At 54.7% G+C, this 19,722-nt stretch overlaps 1 protein-coding gene across 1 annotated transcript in view; it reads left to right on the top strand.

Annotated features, from left to right (window-relative positions):
* The first annotated feature begins 3,070 nt into the window (after nt 1–3,070).
* LOC102443281 (protein Daple-like) overlaps nt 3,071–19,722 on the top strand; it is a 41,981-nt gene continuing 25,329 nt past the window's right edge. The window contains exons 1-10 of the mRNA XM_023747652.1: nt 3,071–3,154; nt 4,171–4,311; nt 4,746–4,864; nt 5,571–5,652; nt 5,966–6,115; nt 7,811–7,864; nt 11,228–11,365; nt 11,910–12,045; nt 14,284–14,477; nt 19,099–19,236. Coding sequence (XP_023603420.1) covers nt 3,071–3,154; nt 4,171–4,311; nt 4,746–4,864; nt 5,571–5,652; nt 5,966–6,115; nt 7,811–7,864; nt 11,228–11,365; nt 11,910–12,045; nt 14,284–14,477; nt 19,099–19,236 — 1,236 coding nt within the window. The remainder of the gene's footprint in view (nt 3,155–4,170; nt 4,312–4,745; nt 4,865–5,570; nt 5,653–5,965; nt 6,116–7,810; nt 7,865–11,227; nt 11,366–11,909; nt 12,046–14,283; nt 14,478–19,098; nt 19,237–19,722) is intronic.

Raw genomic sequence — 19,722 nt, 5'->3', positions numbered from 1 at the left:
AAAATACATGGGACATATAGTTGGCTGTGTCACCTTAGGTTGATATTTGCTTTCTAAGAGGGCATTGAAAAGGGAATCTTTCCTATTTTTATTCCAATTTTGCTTTTAACTTTGTAGACATACTGGAGACTTTGTTGATTATCTCTCCCACAGAAATAATCATTGTAACACTCCTTGGAGAAAGAAAATAATCCAAGATAGTCTCTGTTTCCCTAAGCCCTCTAAAGCAGCAGTTGTCAACCGGTGGCCTGCAGACCACTGGTGGTCCGTGAGGTACGAAAGTTTGGCGACTTCTGGTTTAAGGAAACCTTTGAGGCAGCGGTCGCCAACTGGTGGTCCATGAGGGTCTGAAAGGTTGGCGACCGCTGCTCTAAAGAGCTCAATTTTTTCCTCCCCACTTTCTTTGTATTTGCAAAATGAAGGCTGGAAAGAGCCTAAGTAATTATGTCACATATTTTTATTTCATGTATGAAAGGATACAGACATGTCCAGTTCTTTCTCTTTTAAAAAATACTTTGTGGATTTTACAAAGAGGAAGGGAAAGGGACAGAGAGTTAGAAACATCAATGAGAGAGACACATTGACCAGCTGCCTCCTGCACTTCCCCTACTGGAGATTGAGCCTGCAACCAAGGTACATGCCCTTGACATGAATCAAACCCAGGATCCTTCAGACCAAAGGCCGACTCTTTATCCACTGAGCCAAACCGGTTAGGGCTGCCCAGTTCTTTCTTAACACTTTTGCTTTATTAATAACTTTCTCCAAGTAAGGGATTCTGACTATTTTTTGTTTCTCACCTTCCCCTCTTCCTCATCCCCTTGCAGAATCCCACATGTACAGTCCACATATCTTAAGGGTAGAGATGTTTGCTAATGACTCATCATATGTTTAAACACTATTGTTCAACTTTTCACAACTAGGAATCTGATTGTAGAGCTGTATCTATTGATTTCCAATCCAACAGCAGAACATTCTGAGGGTCTGACTCAGATGGCAGTGAAACTGCTTGTATAAATAAAATAATTGAATTGTTGGTTTAGTTCAAGTCAAGGTATTCTCTGAAACTATTGGGAATTTTGGTAGGAATTTGTAACTATTAAAATTTGAAAATTACTTTCTAAGTTTTCTAAGATCTAATAGAACCAATTTTCTTTTCATCCTAACCCGATGATATGCTTATTGATTTTAGAGAGGGGGGAGGGTAGAAAGAGAGAGAGAGAGAGAGAGAGAGAGAGAGAGAGAGAATATCATTTAGGTAAGAGAGAAACATTCCATATGCACCCTGACTGGGGACTGAACCCACAACCTAGGTATATGGCCTGATCGGGAATCAAACCCACAACCTTTCAGTGTATGGAATGATGCTCCAGCCACCTGAGCCACAGAGATAGACAGTTAGAAACATCGATGAGAGAGAAACATCGACCAGCTGCCTCCTGCACACCCCCTACTGGGGATGTGCCCGCAACCAACATACATGCCCTTGACCGGAATCGAACCTGTGAGTTGATTGAATGAGCGATAATGTGTGCAACGTGCTCATCACTGTGCCTGGCTTGCACGCACTCTTGTGGTTTCAGTCTGACTGACCCTGTTTTCTGTGTCACTGTTATGTGTTTTCTTTAAAACAGTTCTAGTCTCATACATTTGGCTACATTTCTCTGAAATATTGGCCCTGAAATTTGGAAGCAGAGAGTTTAAAATTTTAGCATCCAGTTAATATCTCATTGACATAAGCTCATGTAGTCAACCATTACTCAAATCCTGATTTGCATAATCATAAAAGAAGTAATTTTCAATATATCAAGAATCTCTAAGTTATACGTAATTTGCTGTGTTCTCAGTTCAGGTAACTACATTTATAAATTTGTTTCCCATTTAGATCACATTTTGTTTTGCATTATTTTAAATCTCATCATGCTTCCCACAAATGAAGGCTATTAGATTTCTGGTAGGTTCTATAAGAGGAATTGATTTAGGTGATTATGAAAAAATAACACCTGTAGGTGGGCTTTTTTTTCATTTTTTTCTTTGACTTTAAGGAATTTGTAGTATTTATTGAAGCTGGATAGTCACTAAAAATGCTAATTGGTACTTTGTCCCCCCTCTATCATAAGTCCAAAGATTTCATTTACTTAAAAAAATTAAATTTATTTTAAATCAAAATAAATTTTTAGTTAACCAAAATAAAACCATTACTAGTTTAGAAAATAATTAAACACTTTTAGTTCATTGATTGACAGCCTAGATGTTTACATTTGTTCTGACATACCTGCATATCTGTTCTCTAAATGTCTTCCTTGCATGTGCTGGTTTAATGCTCCTTGCCCAGAAAGCTATGCACAGGCTCTTTTTGTTCAAATATTTCCCAAATATGCAGCTTTATTTTGTTCATTTTTCTTTCCTCTAAATGACTTACTAGTTAATATTCTATCAAATCATTTTGTAGGCAGCTGACTGGTGGGTTTAGGTGTTGTAATGTATGAACTACTAACTGGAGGGTCTCCGTTCACTGTGATGGGAAAGAACTCCCAAGCTGAGCTACTAGGTCAGACTTAACAAAATAAAATGAATGGTTACTTCAAAGGAACTGATCAAATTTCTGCAATTTGGCTGATGGAAAAAATAATTAAAAATGGAGATTAGCAAGATTATGTTGAAGTGGTTAATTTACATTTATAAGTACATAGTAGACATATTTCCTCATATTTCATGTGCCCAGAAAGATTTTAAATTTCATAGGGAGTGTGTCATCATTTTTGTGTATTCCAACGCACTAGCATTGACAGGGAGCTGCCACAGCCCCTGACCCAGCTGTATTCCCTGCTAGAGCCCTTTGGAATAAGGGGCCCAGAGCAGTTAGGAATACAGGCTCAAGAGCCGTTTAGAATTTGGGGCAAAGAGCCTTTTTCGAATGTGGAGCAAATAGCAGTTTAGAATGTGGTGCAAATAGCAGTTTAGAATGTGGGGTGAGGAGCCAATTGGAATGTGGGACGAGTAGCCGTTGGCAGTGCTTGGCACAGAGCTGGTGGGCACAGAGACGGTGGGCCCAGAGCCTGTGTGCATAGCGATGGACGGTGGACACAGCCTCAGGATGGACGTGACTGTCCGTGAGCTCATGGAGCTCTTTCTGCAGAGCCCGTTGGTGGCGGGGGTGAGTGCCCCTGCCTCCCTGTCCCATTGCGGGTGCCCTGGCTCCTCTCCCGCCCCCCTAAGGTCTCCACAGACCCCACCCACCTGGGCCCTGGCAGTCCTGGGACTCAGGGGTCTTCACAGGTTTCCAAACTGGGGGTGGGGGTCCTGGCCTGGGGCCCTGAGGGGTTTCCTACTCTGGAGCCCATGCACCAGGTGCAGGATCCCCTGGCGCTTCTAGCCCTGGACTGAGATGAGTTCACCTGCTCCTGCCAGGGGGCTAGGCTGCGGGTCCAGGCTCTAGATGGTTTGACTCAGTGGTTAGAGTGTTGGACTGCCCACCAAAGGGTCACAGGTTTGATTCCCCGTCAAGGGCATGTCCCTGGTTTGAAGAAGGTAATGTCGGCAGTTGGAAGAGAGGCTGCCAAGTGAGGATGAGGCCGTGGGCCTGCGCTCACACCGGCAGAAAGGGGGAACCAGGTGGTCCTGTGTGGCCTGTGGGGATGAGATCCAGGCTCACCTGAGAAGTATTTCAGGTTATGAAAGGTTTCCTCAAAAAATAAGATTGTCATGGACCCAACCTTCTGACATAAGCGCTCTAGTATTTTGCCATCTTCGCGTTAGATTTTATTTGAAGAATAAGATGCTATCCCTCCTGACCCTCCCCTCCCAAGGCTTACCCTCTTTGTGTGACACATGGATGGTGCAACTGAAATCCCTGGGACAGTTGAGGGAGCTCCCATACTGGGCGGAGTGCTGTCTGGTGGGAAGTCAGTGTCCTCCTTGAGCTAGTGTGACAGCAGCAGTGGTGTGTGAGGAAAGAGCTAGGCCGCAGAGTGTGGCTGCACTTGCTGAGGAGGCTGCCCGCCCCCCACAGGAACTTGGTGGCTGAGGGTTAATAATGTCAGTGAGGTGGGTCAGCTGTGGGAGAGTGGGCCTAGGTCCCAGGGGGCGTGGCCTTGGGAGGTGGGTGCTCTCAGGGACCCTCTGCTGCTCCCTGCCCGGCCTCTGCAGCACCTTACCCTTGTGTGCCCTCAGGTGACCCGCCACCAGGCCAGCCTGTTGGACCTGCAGTGGTTGGAGGTCCCAGACATGGCCCTGGAGGAGGTGGAGTACCTCTCCAGCAACATGATCTGTCGCCTCAGGAGGGTCTTAATTGAGCAAGACCATTGCAGGAAGGTGTGTTTGTGGGTGGCCCAACAGTCTGGGGGACGGTGGGGAGGGGCCTGGGTCTGGGGCCTAGTTATGGCCGCGCTCTTCATCCTGACTTCCTCTCAAGCTGCACACTGTCTGTCCTCCTGGCCCATTTTCATGGGGGCAGGACGTGGGCACTTTCCCTGCAGGGCACAGTCCCCTGAGACACCTGTGAGAGGACAGAGGTTGAGCTTGGGGAGCCTGCTCCATTCACTGGGCCCTTCTGTCTCACTAAATATATCTCCGCTTCTTAAAAACTCCCTCACATTCTCCTGCCTCCTTCCTGGCTTTGCAGTCTCGGCTGCCATCTTCTCTTTTACTTTCTTCCGTCTTTTGGTCATTCTTCACCACATTCTAGTGTGGGCACTGTGCCGGGCACAGGAGCACGCCAGTGAGACCCCCTGTCTGCCCTGCTGTAGCTGGTCGTGACCATGACCCAGGAGTGGAACACGAGCATCTGCCCCAGCGAGGACACGCAGCACCTGGCCATGGAGCTGGCGGACACCAAGGCCACGCTGAGAGGCGTCAGGCAGGAGCTGTGAGTTCCCCAGTGACCCTGATCTTTCTGCTCTTGTGCCATGTGTCACCACCCATTGCTCGCACATGTGGTTCACTGCCATGCGGTGCAGCAAAAGGGGCAGCTCTCACAGTGCCCTGGAGTGACGGGGCTCTGCTTTGGGCTGGGTCCCTGTTGGGCCCTGGGCTAGCCCGGTCCCTCCCCTCCCCTCCCCGGGCCTGCACAGCAGGGTTCTGCTGGGCCTTTAGGGCTCCTGCCAGTCCAGACATGGCAGACTCAGAGCAGCAGCCTGCCGCTCAGCCTCGGGCCCAGTGTGGGTGCTCTTGGTTGGAGGGAGGATGTGTCTCTCCCGTCCCGTCCTGTGGGACTGCTCCCCCTTTCGTGCAGCTGGTGATGGCACCATGCCCAGTATCTGGGAAGCTGCCTGCCTTCACCTCCCTGCCAGGGGCCCTCCCTGCCTGCCTGCCTGTGGAGGGAGCAGTGGCTCTGGGGGCTCCTTCCCTGTCTGCACCCTCAGAGGAAAGCTCAGGTCTGTGGTGAAGTCTGAGAGCAGCAGTGACAACGTAAAGCTCACCTTGGACTCCAGAGCATTTTTGCAGCCCCACGTGTAGACGCCCTCCTCACGCCTAGAAGCCAGGACCCCCTCTTTCCCCACTGTGGTCTCCCAGGTGGTGGGCTTTCCGGGTGCTTCTGAGAAGCCCTCAACACATGTTCTCATCGCCCCCAGGGAGGAGAAGACGAAACAGCTGTCGGACACCAGGTATCAGTTGTACCAGCTGGTGCTGGAGCTGCTGGAGGCCCGGCACAATGTGAGCAGGAGGCCTATTGTGTGGGCCTGGGGTGGGGGGCTAGGATGCCCCAGTCACTGTGGCCCCAGGTCCAGGAATGTGACCTGGGACACCTCTCCTTCCTGCTCAAAGCAGCGCTGCCTGAGAGCCAGCTGTCCTGGGAGCTGCTGTGGGGTGAGATGCTGCAGTGACAGCATGTGGGACCCCCACACATGGGCCTGCACATGGACCAGCTTGGCCGCCCCTGGCTTCTCCTGGGGCTGCAGGGACTTGGGCCTTCCCCAGCCCCCGAGAGTGCCCTGAGCCAGGTCCCCTGCCTTTGCCCACCTCCCAGAACATGGAGCTGGCGGCCACTGCCCAGGCTGCTCGTGCCCCCCTCCCTGAGCTGGACTCCCTGAGAAAGAAGGTTAACCTCATGGAGAGGCTGGAGATGGAGGCGATGGGCCTCAGGCAGAAGGAGAAAGACATAGACTTCTATGCAGCCGCATGGAAGTGAGCCCAGCAGGGGCAGGCAGCCCGCGGGCACTTGTGTCCTGGAAGCGGGGAGAGGGGCGGCAATGCCTCCCCAGTTGGCCCTCTCCTTGCACTACAGCCTGTCCACGCGACCCCTGGGCTCCCTCTGGTAGTGGAAGGAATAGGGTTGGGAATGTGGTTGAAGGGCCCTGATTCTTCTAGGACTTTTCCTCCTCCTCCTTCATGCCACAATGATGACCTTCTATTCACTAATCTTTTTCTTTAAGACTCCTTGTAATTTCTATGACTTACCAGGTAAGATTTCTATGATAAATCTTACCAGGACTGTTTCCTCATCTATAAAACAGAGATAACTGTACTAGTCCGTGAGGTTTATACAATGAAAGAGGTAAAACATCTGGTATTTGGGCAAGTTCCATATTAAGTTCTCTGTGGTGTAGCCTACTTGGATTCCAAGGTTATGGGTCTTTTCAGAGCAGGGTGTCAGGGCTGAGGGGGGATCGAGACCAAGACCCAGACATGGTTACTGACGCTCTGACCATGCACCCAACTGCCTCACATGAGCAGTGAGTTCAGGACCCTCTCTTCCAGTCGTGTTTGCTCCTCCCACCTACTCAGGGAGTGGCTGTTCCCGCAGGAATGTTGGTGGCTCACCGCTCTGTCCCCTGGGGAGAAGGCACCCTGGGTGCTGTGCCCAAGCAGCCCGGCCCTGGAGGGGTGGGGGTGGGGGCCAGCTCTCGGCTTTGTCCTGGAAATGGCCCCCTGGCCCTGCTGGTGATGAAGGGCATCAATCTGCAGCACAGACAGGTGTACGGCACGAGCACCCTCACTCACAGGTAGGAGGGTTGCGGAAGGTCATGTGCAAGCTTCCTCAGGCTGCGGCCTCCACAGTCTCCTGCAACCTGTTGACCTAAGGCAGGCCCCACATCTCAGCCGACACTCTGCCCCGTGGATGGTGTGGGTTTCAGGGCTCAGCCCCTGTCTCCGTGTCTTTTCTGTGCCTGTCCAAGCAGCTTCGCTCAGTCATGCAGACGCAGTGACTGAAGGCCTGTGTGGCACCAAGCCCTGCGCCAGGAGCAGGGGATCTAACACAAAGCAAGACTCCCTCCTGGCACTGGGGAGCTTCTGGGCTTTTGCAGGGCTTCCCGTGGGAACCCTGTTCCATGGTCTCAAGGTGTGTGCCTCTGGATAGCAGCAGCAACATTTTTAATATCCTATTTAATAAGAGCCTAATATGCAAATTGTCCTCTTGGATGGGAGTTCCACAGGGAGGCCAGGAGTTCTACTGCTTGCTATTACATGTGCTGGCCACCAGGGGACAGCGCGGAACATTGCTGCCATTGGCAATGCACTGTGACCTCTCGCTTGCTAACCTGGAGCGGGGGTGACAGGGATGGAGGTGCTGTAAGGATGCAAGCTCGTTCTCACTCCCCTGCATCCCTCCCTGGGACACCAGGGCTCGCCCACCAGGGAAGCCCCTGAGCTCAGGTGCTGGGTGCCCAGGAGGAGCCCACCCTGCACCCGCACAAACTTGTTAAGGTGAGCCAGGCCACAGCAGCCAGGACCACAGGGGCCTGTTGGGCTCCTGGTGGGTTTGAGCAGGAGCTGGTCTGCAAGGCCAGCCAGGAGAGAGCATGCTGCCCTCCCTGCTTCTGGGGGACACCACTGGGTGGCTCAGAGGCCTACACTGCTCTCCGGCCCGCAGTGTCCGGCCATGCTCACCGCATCTCTGTGTGGAGACTTGGGCACCATGACTCAGGTGCGGGGATGAGGGGGGTGTGCGGGGGCCAGGGGCCCAGATGCTGCCCTGGGCCCAGAGGTCAGCTGGCCTCCCTTCCACGCCAGATGCTCGCACTTGGATCTCCGGCCAGGCCTAGGGACCGCACCCAGCAGGAATTTCATGCACCGGGCCTCTAGTCGATTAATAATTTTGCTGTGAAATTAGTAATGCTTTACACTTTGCATTATTAAATGAATTACAAGAGAAACAGAGTGGTCCATGGAGGCCAGGCCACATAGAGGATGAGTCACACTGTTCTCCAAGGCCCGTGTGCCGGGGCCCAGGGAGCCGAGAGGACAGAGCTTGCACCTGCACGCTCACATCACAGTGGTGCCAACAGCCCTGCAGGCTGTGTGCAGCCTCCCGTCAGCCCTGCTGGGCCAGGTTTACTGTGTGCAGCTCGAGCCCCTGAGGGCAGGGGCAGGGGCCTGTCTGACTGCATGCCTGGGGCTGGCACACACAAGGCACTTGGTAGTGACCACACACGTCAAGTAAATCCCATCTCAGCATGAAAAGACTTGCAACCTGGGGAGAAGGACGGGGGAATCAGAGGTGTTGTCTCCTTCGGACGGTGACAGTGTCAGGTGTGATGGGCAGCGGAGCAGAGAGCCAAGCACGACTGTCACGTGGACACCCACCATGTGGGGCCCTCCTATGGTTACAGGGGGAGCCACAGATGGCCCGGGTGCCCTCCCCAATAGCCTGTCCAGTGTCGCCACTGAGAAACACATAAAAGGGGAGGGTGGTAGTGCCACAACCCGAGGAGAAAGGCCTGGGCGTCCCTAGGCACACCTGGGAAGTGGGGGTGCACCGGGTGATCCTTGACTCTGTCTGCAAACACTCATCCTACCTCTGCTCCCAGGGCCCGGGGTGGAGGACAGAGGCAGAGAGAGAGTGCCTGGGCAGTCCCTCTGGTCCCATGCTTTGTCCTTGGCTGAAATTCCCGCCACCAGGGGCAGACATGGGGGTGCCTTGAGGGTCCTGAGCAGCTGAGGGCCAGCGGGGCCTGTCTCTGCCCCTCAGAGAGGGATGGGCACTTAGCTTCCTGGGCAGGGCTTGCTCCCAGAGGCGGCGGAGGCTCCGCAGGCGAGTCCCAGCTCTCACTCCACTTGCTGGGTGTGGAGCAAGCCTTGTCCCGTCCATCACAGGAGAGGTGGTCCAGGTCCCTCTCATCCCCTCGTGCCCTGGCACCGGGTGGTGTTGATAGGAACACGTTTCTAGTGAGCTTATTACGCGAAGTTCTGTCCACAGATGGGGCCCCTGGTTGGGATCGTGCAGGGAGGGGCAGGGCAGGTGGTGGCAAGTCAGGTAGGAGCTGGGTTTAAGATCGGACCGTGGGTCAGGTGGTCTCACACTCTCTGCCTCCTCCAGCCCCAGCCTTTGCCACTTTAGGACTCAGGCACAGCTTCTCGGGGTCTTGTCTCTCACTTCTGCGGTGGTGGGTGTGCAAAGCAGGTTTAGATGTTTCTGCTGCCTGATCCATGGGAAGGTTGACAACCCCAGAAAACTGAGGCCCATTGGAAGAGTAGCTATAAATCATTTAGTTCCACACTATACTCTGCTTCTGGACACTTGTCCACCCCTGCCTTTCCCCAGGTCCTTCAGGGCCCAACTCACATGGCACCTCTGACTCCCCCTCATGCTGTGATTCAGCTGACAAGTGCCTTTGAACATTTCTAGGGGCCCCACGAGAAGAGGAGTGGCATAGTCCTGCCCTGCAGGCCTAGCCTTGGGGCGAGGGGGGGGGGCTGCGGACAGGCCAGTTCTATGTTGCCTCATAGTGGGCACTCTGGTGCCCCAGCATCTGACTCAGTGGGTGGGATAGAGTGGAGTTGAAGTCCTTTTCAGAGCAGGCAATTCGGGCTGGGTTTTGAAGGCTGAGTAGGAGTTGGTTGTAAGAATGACCAGGCAGGCTTTGCTATAGGAGTTCAGGGCCTGAGAGTATGGTGATACTGGTGAGTACTGGTGGGTAGACACAAGATGAGAATTCTGGGGGCAGTGACCAAGGGGGGAGAGCTGGGCCTCCTGCCTGTTGAAGCCCCTCCATGTGCTCCAGCTCACATAGCTGATAGTAGTCAGGGCTTCTTACTGAGGCGGGCTCCTTAAGGATAAGGTGCAGGCTGCTGAGGGCAGTGAAGAGACAGGTCTGGAGTTCTGCAGCCTGAGTTCAAGCCCAGCTTCACCCCTGGCTGGCTTTGTGACTTGGGGCTCATTCCTTAATTGACCCAAGTCAGCCTCTTCGTGTGTAGGAAGGGACTGTCCCTGCCTCCCTCTGGGCGCTGTTGTGAAAGTGAATGTGGCAGAGTCAGAGAGCACCTAGTGCAGGGCCGGGGACTGGCAGGGAGGGGGCTGTCTGGTGAAGCCAGAGTCAGTGACCAAACCCTTCCAGATGCCAAGCGTTGACCAGAACCGTGTCCACTGCCGGTAGGTGCACGGTTTCCCCTCTACGGAGAATCCAGGGTTCTGGCCCTTTCGGGGAAATGAACACGTGATGGATAAGCAGGAGCTACCGGCCCGCTCCCAGGTGTTAGAACCCGTGAGTGGGGCAAGCCTTGGAAAACAGCCCGCCAGGAGAAATGGGCATGTCCCCGTGTATGCGTGCTCGCAGACTGAGGGCATTCAGGGGAGACTCAGTCCTCCTGAGCCTGAGTGGCGCTGGGAGTTCTCCGGGGGGTGGGAGCAGGAATGAGGGGAATGAGCTGTGTGCTGGGCGCTGGGACAGGAGTAAGTGCAGTGGACGCCTCCCGTGGGGGCCTGTGAGGGCCCAACCATTGTGTTCCACCCCCAGCATGTGCCTGGCACACAGAGGCCATATGACTTGTTTGCTTGTTGTGTCTTACAGACCCCTCATTTCTGGGAAACTGCCCAGAGCTGTTGTTTTTCTAAGAGTAGGTGTGTGACATGTTCCAATAGGAACTGCGTATTGAACAAAAGCTCGTCTGAATTTTGTTCCTGGACCCAGATCAGTGGAGTGACTGTGAGAGGCCTAGACTCGGCCCTCAAAGCCAGGACAGACTCTCAGCCTCACCCCTTCCTTGTTTAAGAAAGTGGCTCAGCCAAGTCCCACATCTGTCAGCAGGTGCACTGGTCCAACCACCGAGGCTGTACATGTCAGACACTCTCACAGTGTTCCCTTCCGAATTTAAATAGTGTCTTGCTTTGGGGATTTTTCCATCTGGCCTGGCCTAATGGAGAAGGGCAGGGGCTCAAAAGTGGAGACAGAACTTCCCGCGGCAGCAGAGTCACCCCTAGGTTGTTGGTTTGGGTCCAGTGACTGGAAGAGCTGTCGTCATGACCAGGGGCCTTAACCTGATGGCTCTCATGTGTGTTCTTGCTGACCAGGTGCGGACTGGAGACAATTATTCAGTGGACACAAAGGGCCACCTCCAGGAGCATTGGATTTGGTATTGGATTGATAAGCTATTCGAGCGGGAGGAGGATAATGTGCAGCTGAAATTGAAGCTGCACCACCTACAATTGGTAGGACAAGCTGTGGTCACCACGTGTAACACAGATGGGGGCAATTTTAGGTTCATGTTGTGCCCCTCTCTGATGTTCACCTACTGGATCGGTGCTGCTGCCACCACAGTGACCCTCTGAGGGAAGAGAGTCACTTGCTAAGCCCAGTGGCTTGAGTGGGCACCACTGAAGCCTCCAACACAGAGAGGGCCTGATGCTGTGTTGCTTTTCTGTGAGGATGGAGGGATTGGGCCACTGTTGCAAAAAGGGTCTCCTCCGGCGTTTATGATGTGGGTTGAGCTGTGATTTGTGAGTCCCTACGGCCTTTCCACGGTATTAGGCCTTCTAAGGGGCCACAGAGCTGCAGTCACCATAGCACTTGCTCTAAAGCCCTGAGCTGTAGGTCACTTTGTTCAGACACCGCTCAGAGACCTCAGGTGTCTTCATCCCCTAGGGACATGGAGGCCCTTCATCCTGGGGGAATGAGGACAGATGCACGGGGCCGGGGCTTGTCCAGAGTGTGCCCCAGTCCACATCCTCACTGCCCCCCCACTTCCTGCACTAGGACCGGGACACATACCAGAAATGCCTTGAGAAGCTGCGGGAAGATAACATGGCCCTCAAGACTGCACAGGGGCAGAGTGTGGAGGAGTCCGCCCACCTACGCTGGGAGCTGGAGCAGCTGTCAAAAGGTAAAGCAGGTGCCTGGGAGCCAGCCTGGCTGTGGATTCTCTCTTACCCGGGAAGCTGAGCCCTTGGCTCTGAAACTCATGTGTCAGCCCTTCCTCTACCCAAGTAAATAGGGTTTTATTCAAGGGCCATTTGGAACTGTTTTATTGCAATTCTCTCCAAGAACATGAAGGGCCTAGCCACTTTGAGTCAGGAAGCCAAATGCAAAGGAAGTGTTGCCAGATTTCTCAGCTTCCATTCAGCCAGTGCCAGGAGATTCCAGGTGACAGCACGCTGATGCCCAGAGGGTGTCTTAGATCTATCAGTGGAGGATTGGAAGCTCTGGATGCAGGAGACGTCCCCAGTGGTCACTCACCTCCATTATAGTTGTACCCGGGGCATGGATTCCTCCTTTGATTTCATAATCGGACAGATGGGTGTAGTCTGCTCTCCGTCTTCCTGGGCAGGGGCTGCTCAGTGGCTGCTGTTCAGGGGACCCAGGCCTCTTCCTCTCCCTCTGGTGTTGCCCCCTCCCAGCCCCCAGAGGAGATGAGGGGTTGGCCAGGGAAGGTGGGTGTGGTGGCCGGTCGTACAGTAGGAGCCTCAGCACCCAGCAAACAACAAGCCAGTTCCTGTGTCCAATAATAGCACACGTGCACCTGAGAGTGCAGGTTAGGGTTTGCTTAGAGCTCTGCTGAGCCAGGAGGGCCTTAGGCTGGTTTGGGGAGGGGCTTCTTTTAAATTCTGAGCAACATTCCTCAGTGTCATGGAAAGGCTGTTGAAAGCAGCTGGGTATTCCCCTCTTCAAGGCGTCCCATCTGCTCCAAACCTAAAATCAGTTCATTGAACTATGAGTCTGTGTGAGAAGTTAGTTCTTTCTGTGGTTTGGTGTCTCCCCACTCCTGGGAACCCAGGCTCTGGGAGTTGAGGTTCCTGGGCAGCACACTGCCCCCTGGTGGGACACAGAAGTGGTGCCACTGGCAGGGACTGGCTCAGACCAAATGTGCTTCTGTTAGCAACCAGGGTGGCTGATGGGGTTGGAAAGCCTCCCTGATTCAGATGCTCAGTGTAGCTTGTGAGCCCTTTCAGGTCGATGACTGACTTCTTCTTCATGTTCCCAACTCCTACTGCTTAGCTGGCAGCTCACGAACAAAGCATGAACGTACTTTTTGTGGTTGGGGTGGTGGCTTCTTGAGTCAGAAAGGCCTGGTTTAAAGTCCTGGCTCCTCTACTTGTTAGCCAAGTGACCTCTTCTGCACCTCAGTTTACTTATCTGAAAAATGGGGGTGATGAAGCTGCCTCACAGGATTGCTATGGGTATCTTGTGAGAGGAGACAGTGAAGCGTTAGGCTGTGCCTGGCCCACGGGGCGGCAACAAAGGATGGCTGTTCTTCTCACCCTTGTCTTATCCACTGCTCTGCTTCTTGGGGTGCTCGTGAGCAGCCCTACTAGCAGTACAGTGCGATAAGGCTCCCAGAGCTGAGTGTATGGCCTGGAGGGACAGGTGAGGGAACAACCCTGAGCCCTCAGACAGTCATGTTTTCCTCCTGAACAAGCCCCGGGACTTTCCCAAAGTCACGCACCTGCTGGCGGCAGGGAGGGGCCTCGAACTCCCATTCTTCTCAGGTCTGTGCTCCCTTTCTGTTCCGCATTGAAGCTGTTTAAAAGCAAAGGAGGACATTGCCTTTTTCTGGCTTTACCTTATGTTTTCATCTCGCTTAGAATTTTTAAAGCAGTTTGGATATACTGTCTCATTCTCTTTCAATGCATTTGTGAAAGTATAAAATGAAATCTCTGACTGAAGGAACTTACCCAGAGATGGCGAGTACTGGGCATATGTGCCCCATAGCCTCTTCCACCCACAGACATGCGGTCAGTGATCGTGTTCCCCTACACCCTCGGCTGAGCCACCTGCATTCACACCACTCTGAGGCTGGCACAGAGAGCGCACTCTGCCATCTCCGTTAGTCTCTGAAATCCTTGGCTTGACGGTCAGGTTAAAACTTGGCAGAAAGTGGTGCCAGCAGTTCCATCATCTTGAACGTTTGCATTGCCTTCTCTCTACCATCACCTGCTTTACTCTTAAGCTCTGCTTGCTCCCCTGACAAACCCAGCTGAGCCAGCAGAGGGGCCATAACCGCCCGAGGAACCCTCAGGTGCAGTCAGCAACAGCACCCTGGGAAAAAGGGAGGGCACCCAGCTGACCATCCCAGACCCTCAAGCCTAGGGCTCAGGGTGATGGCCATCTCAGGGCCGGTGGCAGAGAGCAGAAGCTGAGGCCCCTGGAATATGGGCTCTGACTCCACTTTGCTCTTCAGCCTCCAGCTGCTTCCTGAAGCTGGACCAGGAGAAGCAGAGCCTCCAGGGCACCATCCAGGGGCTGCGGGACGCCTCCCTGGCCCTGCAGGAGAGCAGCCTCCAGCGCCAGGAGCTGGAAGAGGAGAACCAGCAGCTCAGAAAGCAGGTACCCGTGGGTGGTGTCCAGAACATACGGGCATGTAAGTGGCCAGGGGGAGCACCCAGGTGTCCATGAGCATGCGCAGCTGGAGAAAGGCCGAGTCCCGTGCAGCCACCGTTTTGGTAGGGGGACAGGAGGCCTCCTGGAGAGGCGTCAGGAGCAGCAGGAGGAGTCCCTGCAGCAGTGAGACCACACACGATGGACCTCTGTGGGCCTCGCTGCCTTCATCTGTGAAATGGGGTTAATGATGCACCCACCAGTAGGTGTGGTGAGGATGGTGTGAGTTAGTGCAGGCAAAGGGTCCAGCCTGTAAGTGCCTCATGGAAGGAGAGCAGCGCCCTCTTCGAAACCACCGAGCGGGCCCGGGAGAGAAGCAGCTATGGAAGACTCGGCCCGTGTGGAGACCGTGGCTGGGCCGTTTCAGGGCATGGCTGCTGGTGACAGGAGGCAGTGCTCACTCTCTCCTTTCGGTCGAGGGCATGAGGAAGAAGAGATGGCTGGACGGCATTGCCTTTCTGGACAAACCAGGTCTTCCCAGTAGCACAGTAGAAGAGACATCTGGGAGGACAGGCAGGCTCACCAGCCAGGTTCATCCTACAGTTACCAGGACCCCATTCACATGACAAGAAGGGCCCTGAGAGGCTAGCGACGGCCTCCCTGAGCAGGTCATTCTGGGTCAGAGGGCCTCAGTCCATGTAGCCACCACGGGTGACACAGCTGCGTCGTGGGCTCTGAGCACACCGTGACGGGTGCCGGGATTCCGGATGAGGGAGGCGCAAGGGCACTCCTGCTTGCTGACCCCCTGGCAGGACTGGTGCTTTCAGGTGTCTGGGTGTCTGTACCGTCCGGCCCAGGGGTCCTGCCAGCGTCATTTGCTGAGGCTGCCCCGGCGATGGCAGGGACGTGGGCTGCAGACCAGAGACCTGGGTCCCACTGGTCACGGCTCTGCTGGAACTTCATCTCTGGGTGAGGCTTGGGACCGCCCCTCCTCCTGTGCAGTGGTTTCTCCAGGCCTCTCATGGGACGTCCAAGGTTCAGTGACTGACACTTCTCGTCCTTTGAGGCTCAGTGCGCCTCGCAGCAGAGCAGCTGCCAAGCAGTGTGTCCTCTCCCTGGGGGCCGGGAGGAAGCCCCTCCTCATGCCGTGTCTCTCTGTGCAGCGCAGCTCAGGGAAAGCCACCGGACAGTCTGGGTTTTAGATTCACGTGGGCCGGGCACAGTGAATGTCTCTGTAAATGGCAGCCCGACCTCGGCTGAGATAAAAAGGCTTGACCTTTAGAAAGATGAGAACCTCCAACGGGGCGGGTCCCCAGGGGTGAGCTGCAGAGGCCTGTGCTGTAGCCTCTGGCCCAGCTCCCGGCAGGGATGAGAGATGACCCCTGACACTTCTGTCCTTGGGGTCCACTCCAGTCCCTCCTCCACACACACAGGACAGGTGGTGGCTGCCGCCTTCCCACATGACTCCTTAGCCCTGTCTCTCGGGTCCCATCCCCTGCTTCTTCTCCTGATCAGTTCCCTGTAGGACTCCTGGGCAGTCCTGCCACATCCCTCAGAGACCTGTCTTGGCTCTGAGCCCCTAGTGGGGGAAGGGGCTGCAGTTTGCAGTCCAGCACTCTCCTTTGTCTGCTGCCAGGAGCCCTGCGAAGGCGGCCCTTCTGCTCTCCTCCCTGTCCTGCTCTGCCAGCTTGAGGCCTGGCTGCATCATGGGTCCTCCCTCATGTTTGATTGATGGTGCATCTGGGCCATCAGCTAAAAGCCACAGGGGACATGGCCTGACATTGACCTCCCTGGAGCCAGGACAGGCCCAGCCTTGGACACGTCCAGACAACATGGCCCTCTGGGAGGTGTCTGAGAAGGAGAGACAAGGGTCAGCCAGGACAGGTGGCCCAGAGTCCCAGGCCCCCCGGTGCCAGCTCAGCTATCCCACCACCCAGTGTCTCCCAGGCTGTAGGCTCCCTTCGGTCTGTATAAACCTTAGTTCCCGAAGTTCACGTCCTTCCCTGTAACTCACGACCCTTCTGTGGACCTTAGAGAGGGTGTGCCCCCCACCCTCACTTTGCACTGACATCCTCAAAGTTCATTCCTCTTAGGAAGAGGGGCAGCCCTTTGGGGCCTATCGTGGGCACAAAAGTGCAGGACAGGGGCTGATGGGCAGGCCCCTGGCACCCGCGTGCTCTGGGGACCTGGAGCCTCCCCACAGGAGTCCGCGGCCCAAGCCTGGTGCTTTGAGGAAGACAGGAAACCCATCTCAGCCCAGCGATCTCTCAGAGTGGTTCTCAACCTTCCTAATGCCGCGACCCTTTAATACAGTACCTTGTGTTGTGGTGACCCCCGATCATAAAATTATTTTCGTTGCTACTTCATAACTGTAATTTTGCTACTGTTATGAATCGTAATGTAAATATCTGATATGCAGGATGTATTTTCATTGTTTGAGACCCACAGGTTGAGAACCGTTGCCCTAGGGGAAGGGATGGCCTTCAGGGACAGACAGAAGTGAGAGTTCCAGTTCCACAGCAAAAAGGAGCAGAGAAAGATGGGATGTCTGGCCAGGGGGAGGGGGGGACATGAGGCAGTCACATCTTCAGACCAGAAGCAGCCATGCCAGATATGCAAAGGTTGGACATAACATTCCTTTCACTGGGACAGACGGAGCGGCAGGGGAGAAGGATTAACAGTAAGACGGGGAGGGGTGAACAAGGCAGGAGGTTGGCGGGGGGACACACCCCAGATCTTGTCTGAGAGAGCAGGCCTGGGGTCGGCCCACTACCATGCGTTCGGCGCTGCCGCATCCTCACTGTGGGACTCTGGGCAGATCACTGGACTCCCTGGGCCGGTGCCCTTCTCTGAATGAGGGTGAGTGACAGCTGTGCAGGGCCTTCCTCCTCAGGGCCAGCTCCAGAGCAGGCACGGCTATCAGGGCAGATGCCTGCTTCCTGCTGAGCTCAGACCTGGTGCTAGGAAGTGGGACAGCGATAAGGAAGGAGAAGAAAGATGTTCTCACTTGTGAGAAAGACTCAAACAGGTGGCACCTTGCAGCGCCTTTTGCTGTTGGCCCTGGCTGGTGGGGCTGCCCAGTCCCCATGTTGGGGCAGGGGGCTGGGTGTGCCCACAGGGTGCTATGAGGGCACGGATATGAGCCCCACTGTGCCTGACCCTCCCCCTCATGGGGAAGAAGCTGCCTGCCTGCTGCTTCCGAGGAGTCTGGAGGCTGTGCCCAGACCTGTGAGATAAAGGCAGGGCGGCCTCTCGCACGAGAAGTAGGCAGAGCTGGCATTAGAGCAGAGATCCTTCTGGTAATTTGTAAACCTGCCTGTTCCAGGCCCCTCCCAGCCAGTTGAATGGAGCTGGCTCTTGGACCTGCTGCCCACGGGGTCACTGGGTGTCTGAAGGTCCTGCCCTGAGAGGTTCTAGTTGGTGGCCTGAGGTCTGGGGTGTTTAAAAGCTCTGAGAGCCACCTGATCTGGATTGTGGGGCTCCTCTGTTTTAGTTTTAGAGCCGTCAACCCAAACCAGCATCAGGGTCACAAGTCCAAATGCAGGCTCTTGGGCCCCTGCCCAGACTGACCATGTCAGAAGCTCTGAGGGTGGGAGGGGCCTGGCACTCTCAGGAGGGGTCAGCTCTTGTTGCACTTGCCACCTCCCAGGTGTGAGATGAGCACGTCACCCTGACAGAAGCTGGCGCCCATGCCTGCTGCTTGCTGGCCCTGTCAGTTACGGAAATGCACTCGTGGTCACATTGTTAGCAGGGAGCCACACTCTTCCCCTCACAGGTGGTCATGAGTTTGCTGTCAGTGGGAAGGGACAGCAGCACGAGCCTCGCCTGGGAGTCGCACCTCAGGGCCCACCCTGAGTCTGAATCTGCATCCATCACGGTGTTCAGGTGTCAGGCACAGAGTGTGAGACCTGCGGGTCCAGGCAGTTCATGTTGAGGGAGTGGGCACCGGTGGGTCCGCAGAAGAGCTCCGTGACGGGCCGCTGATTGGGCATCGTCCAGGAAGGACAGAGGGGGTCTGGCCTGGGCAGCAGTGGGGTGTGGAGGGGGAGCCGAATGGGGAACGAGCACAGGCCTTGGTGGTCCATTTACTTGGAGGGGAGAGGAGGGAGAGACATGGCAGAGGACCCCTCAAAGCAGATGGATGAATAGGAATGTCACCAACTGGGTGAAGTCCCGGTAGGACATCCAGTGGTGGCTGATGGCCCCAGGAATGTGGCCTGACCCTCAGGACAGTAGTGGACACGACCTAAGATGTAAGCATTGAGAGTGAGCAGTGGAAAGCTGGGAGGAAAGCTGACCTATTGGTGTCCATGGCCTTTTTCTCTACCATGAGCTGGACGTGCACACCATGGCTGAGAGGTGATGGTCAGGGTGTGGGGAGCTCACTGCACAACTAGGCCTGACCTGGGCAGTGGCTCAGGGATGCCACCCAGGTGCCTGGCTTCTCCCTTCCTGCTCTGCAGTCTTGGCATTGGCTGAAGTACTACCCCGAGAAGTGGGATGGAAGGTTTCCCCTTGAGAAAAGGCCTGATAAAGTGTTCCGTGGAGATGACAGGTTTTGTGTTTGCTTTAAAACACAGTTCACTCCCTGAAACGGACATTTGCATGGGGTCGGTCTTTGGTTCCACAGATTGAAGACTTGCGAGTCCAGATGGAAAGAGAAAAGCAGACCAGCCAGGATCTGGAGACTCTCTGTGAGGAGCTGGTGGAGGAGAGAGAACAGCTGCTCCGTGACAATAAGACCCTGAAGGCTGAGAAAGCCCAGGAGGTAGGCCCTCCAGCGCCATGCCTCCCCTGGCTCCCCGGCCTGCAAGAGTGTGAGTCCAGGATCATAGGATGTCCTGGGAATCCAGCAGTGATTCCTGGGTTACCAGTTTCTGCCCACAGCTGAAGCTCACACCAGCAATTCCAGCCACAGCAGGGGCACGGGGACAGATATTGCTTCCTAGGGACACTGGCAATCTTTTTGTTTGTTCAGTCTATTTTTTATTTATTTCAGAGGGAAAGGGAGAAGGAGAGAGGGATAAAAACATCAATGATGAGAGAGAATCATTGATCAGCTGCCTCCTGCATGCCACCTACTGGGATCCAACCAGCAAAGTAAACATGTGCCCTTACCGGTAATCGAACCGTGACCTCCTGGTTCATAGGTTGATGATGCTCAATCATTGACCCATACTGGCTGGGCAGCACTGGACATCTTGTTTATGATTGTCATGACTTGGGGGAGGAGAGTGGAGGTGCTCCTGGCTGT

The sequence above is a fragment of the Myotis lucifugus genome, unplaced genomic scaffold (assembly GCF_000147115.1).
Source record: "Myotis lucifugus unplaced genomic scaffold, Myoluc2.0 scaffold_936, whole genome shotgun sequence".
NCBI classification, from domain to species: domain Eukaryota; kingdom Metazoa; phylum Chordata; class Mammalia; order Chiroptera; family Vespertilionidae; genus Myotis; species Myotis lucifugus.
Note: the sequence above shows the minus strand (reverse complement) of the source record. Positions and strands in the feature narration are given on the sequence as shown.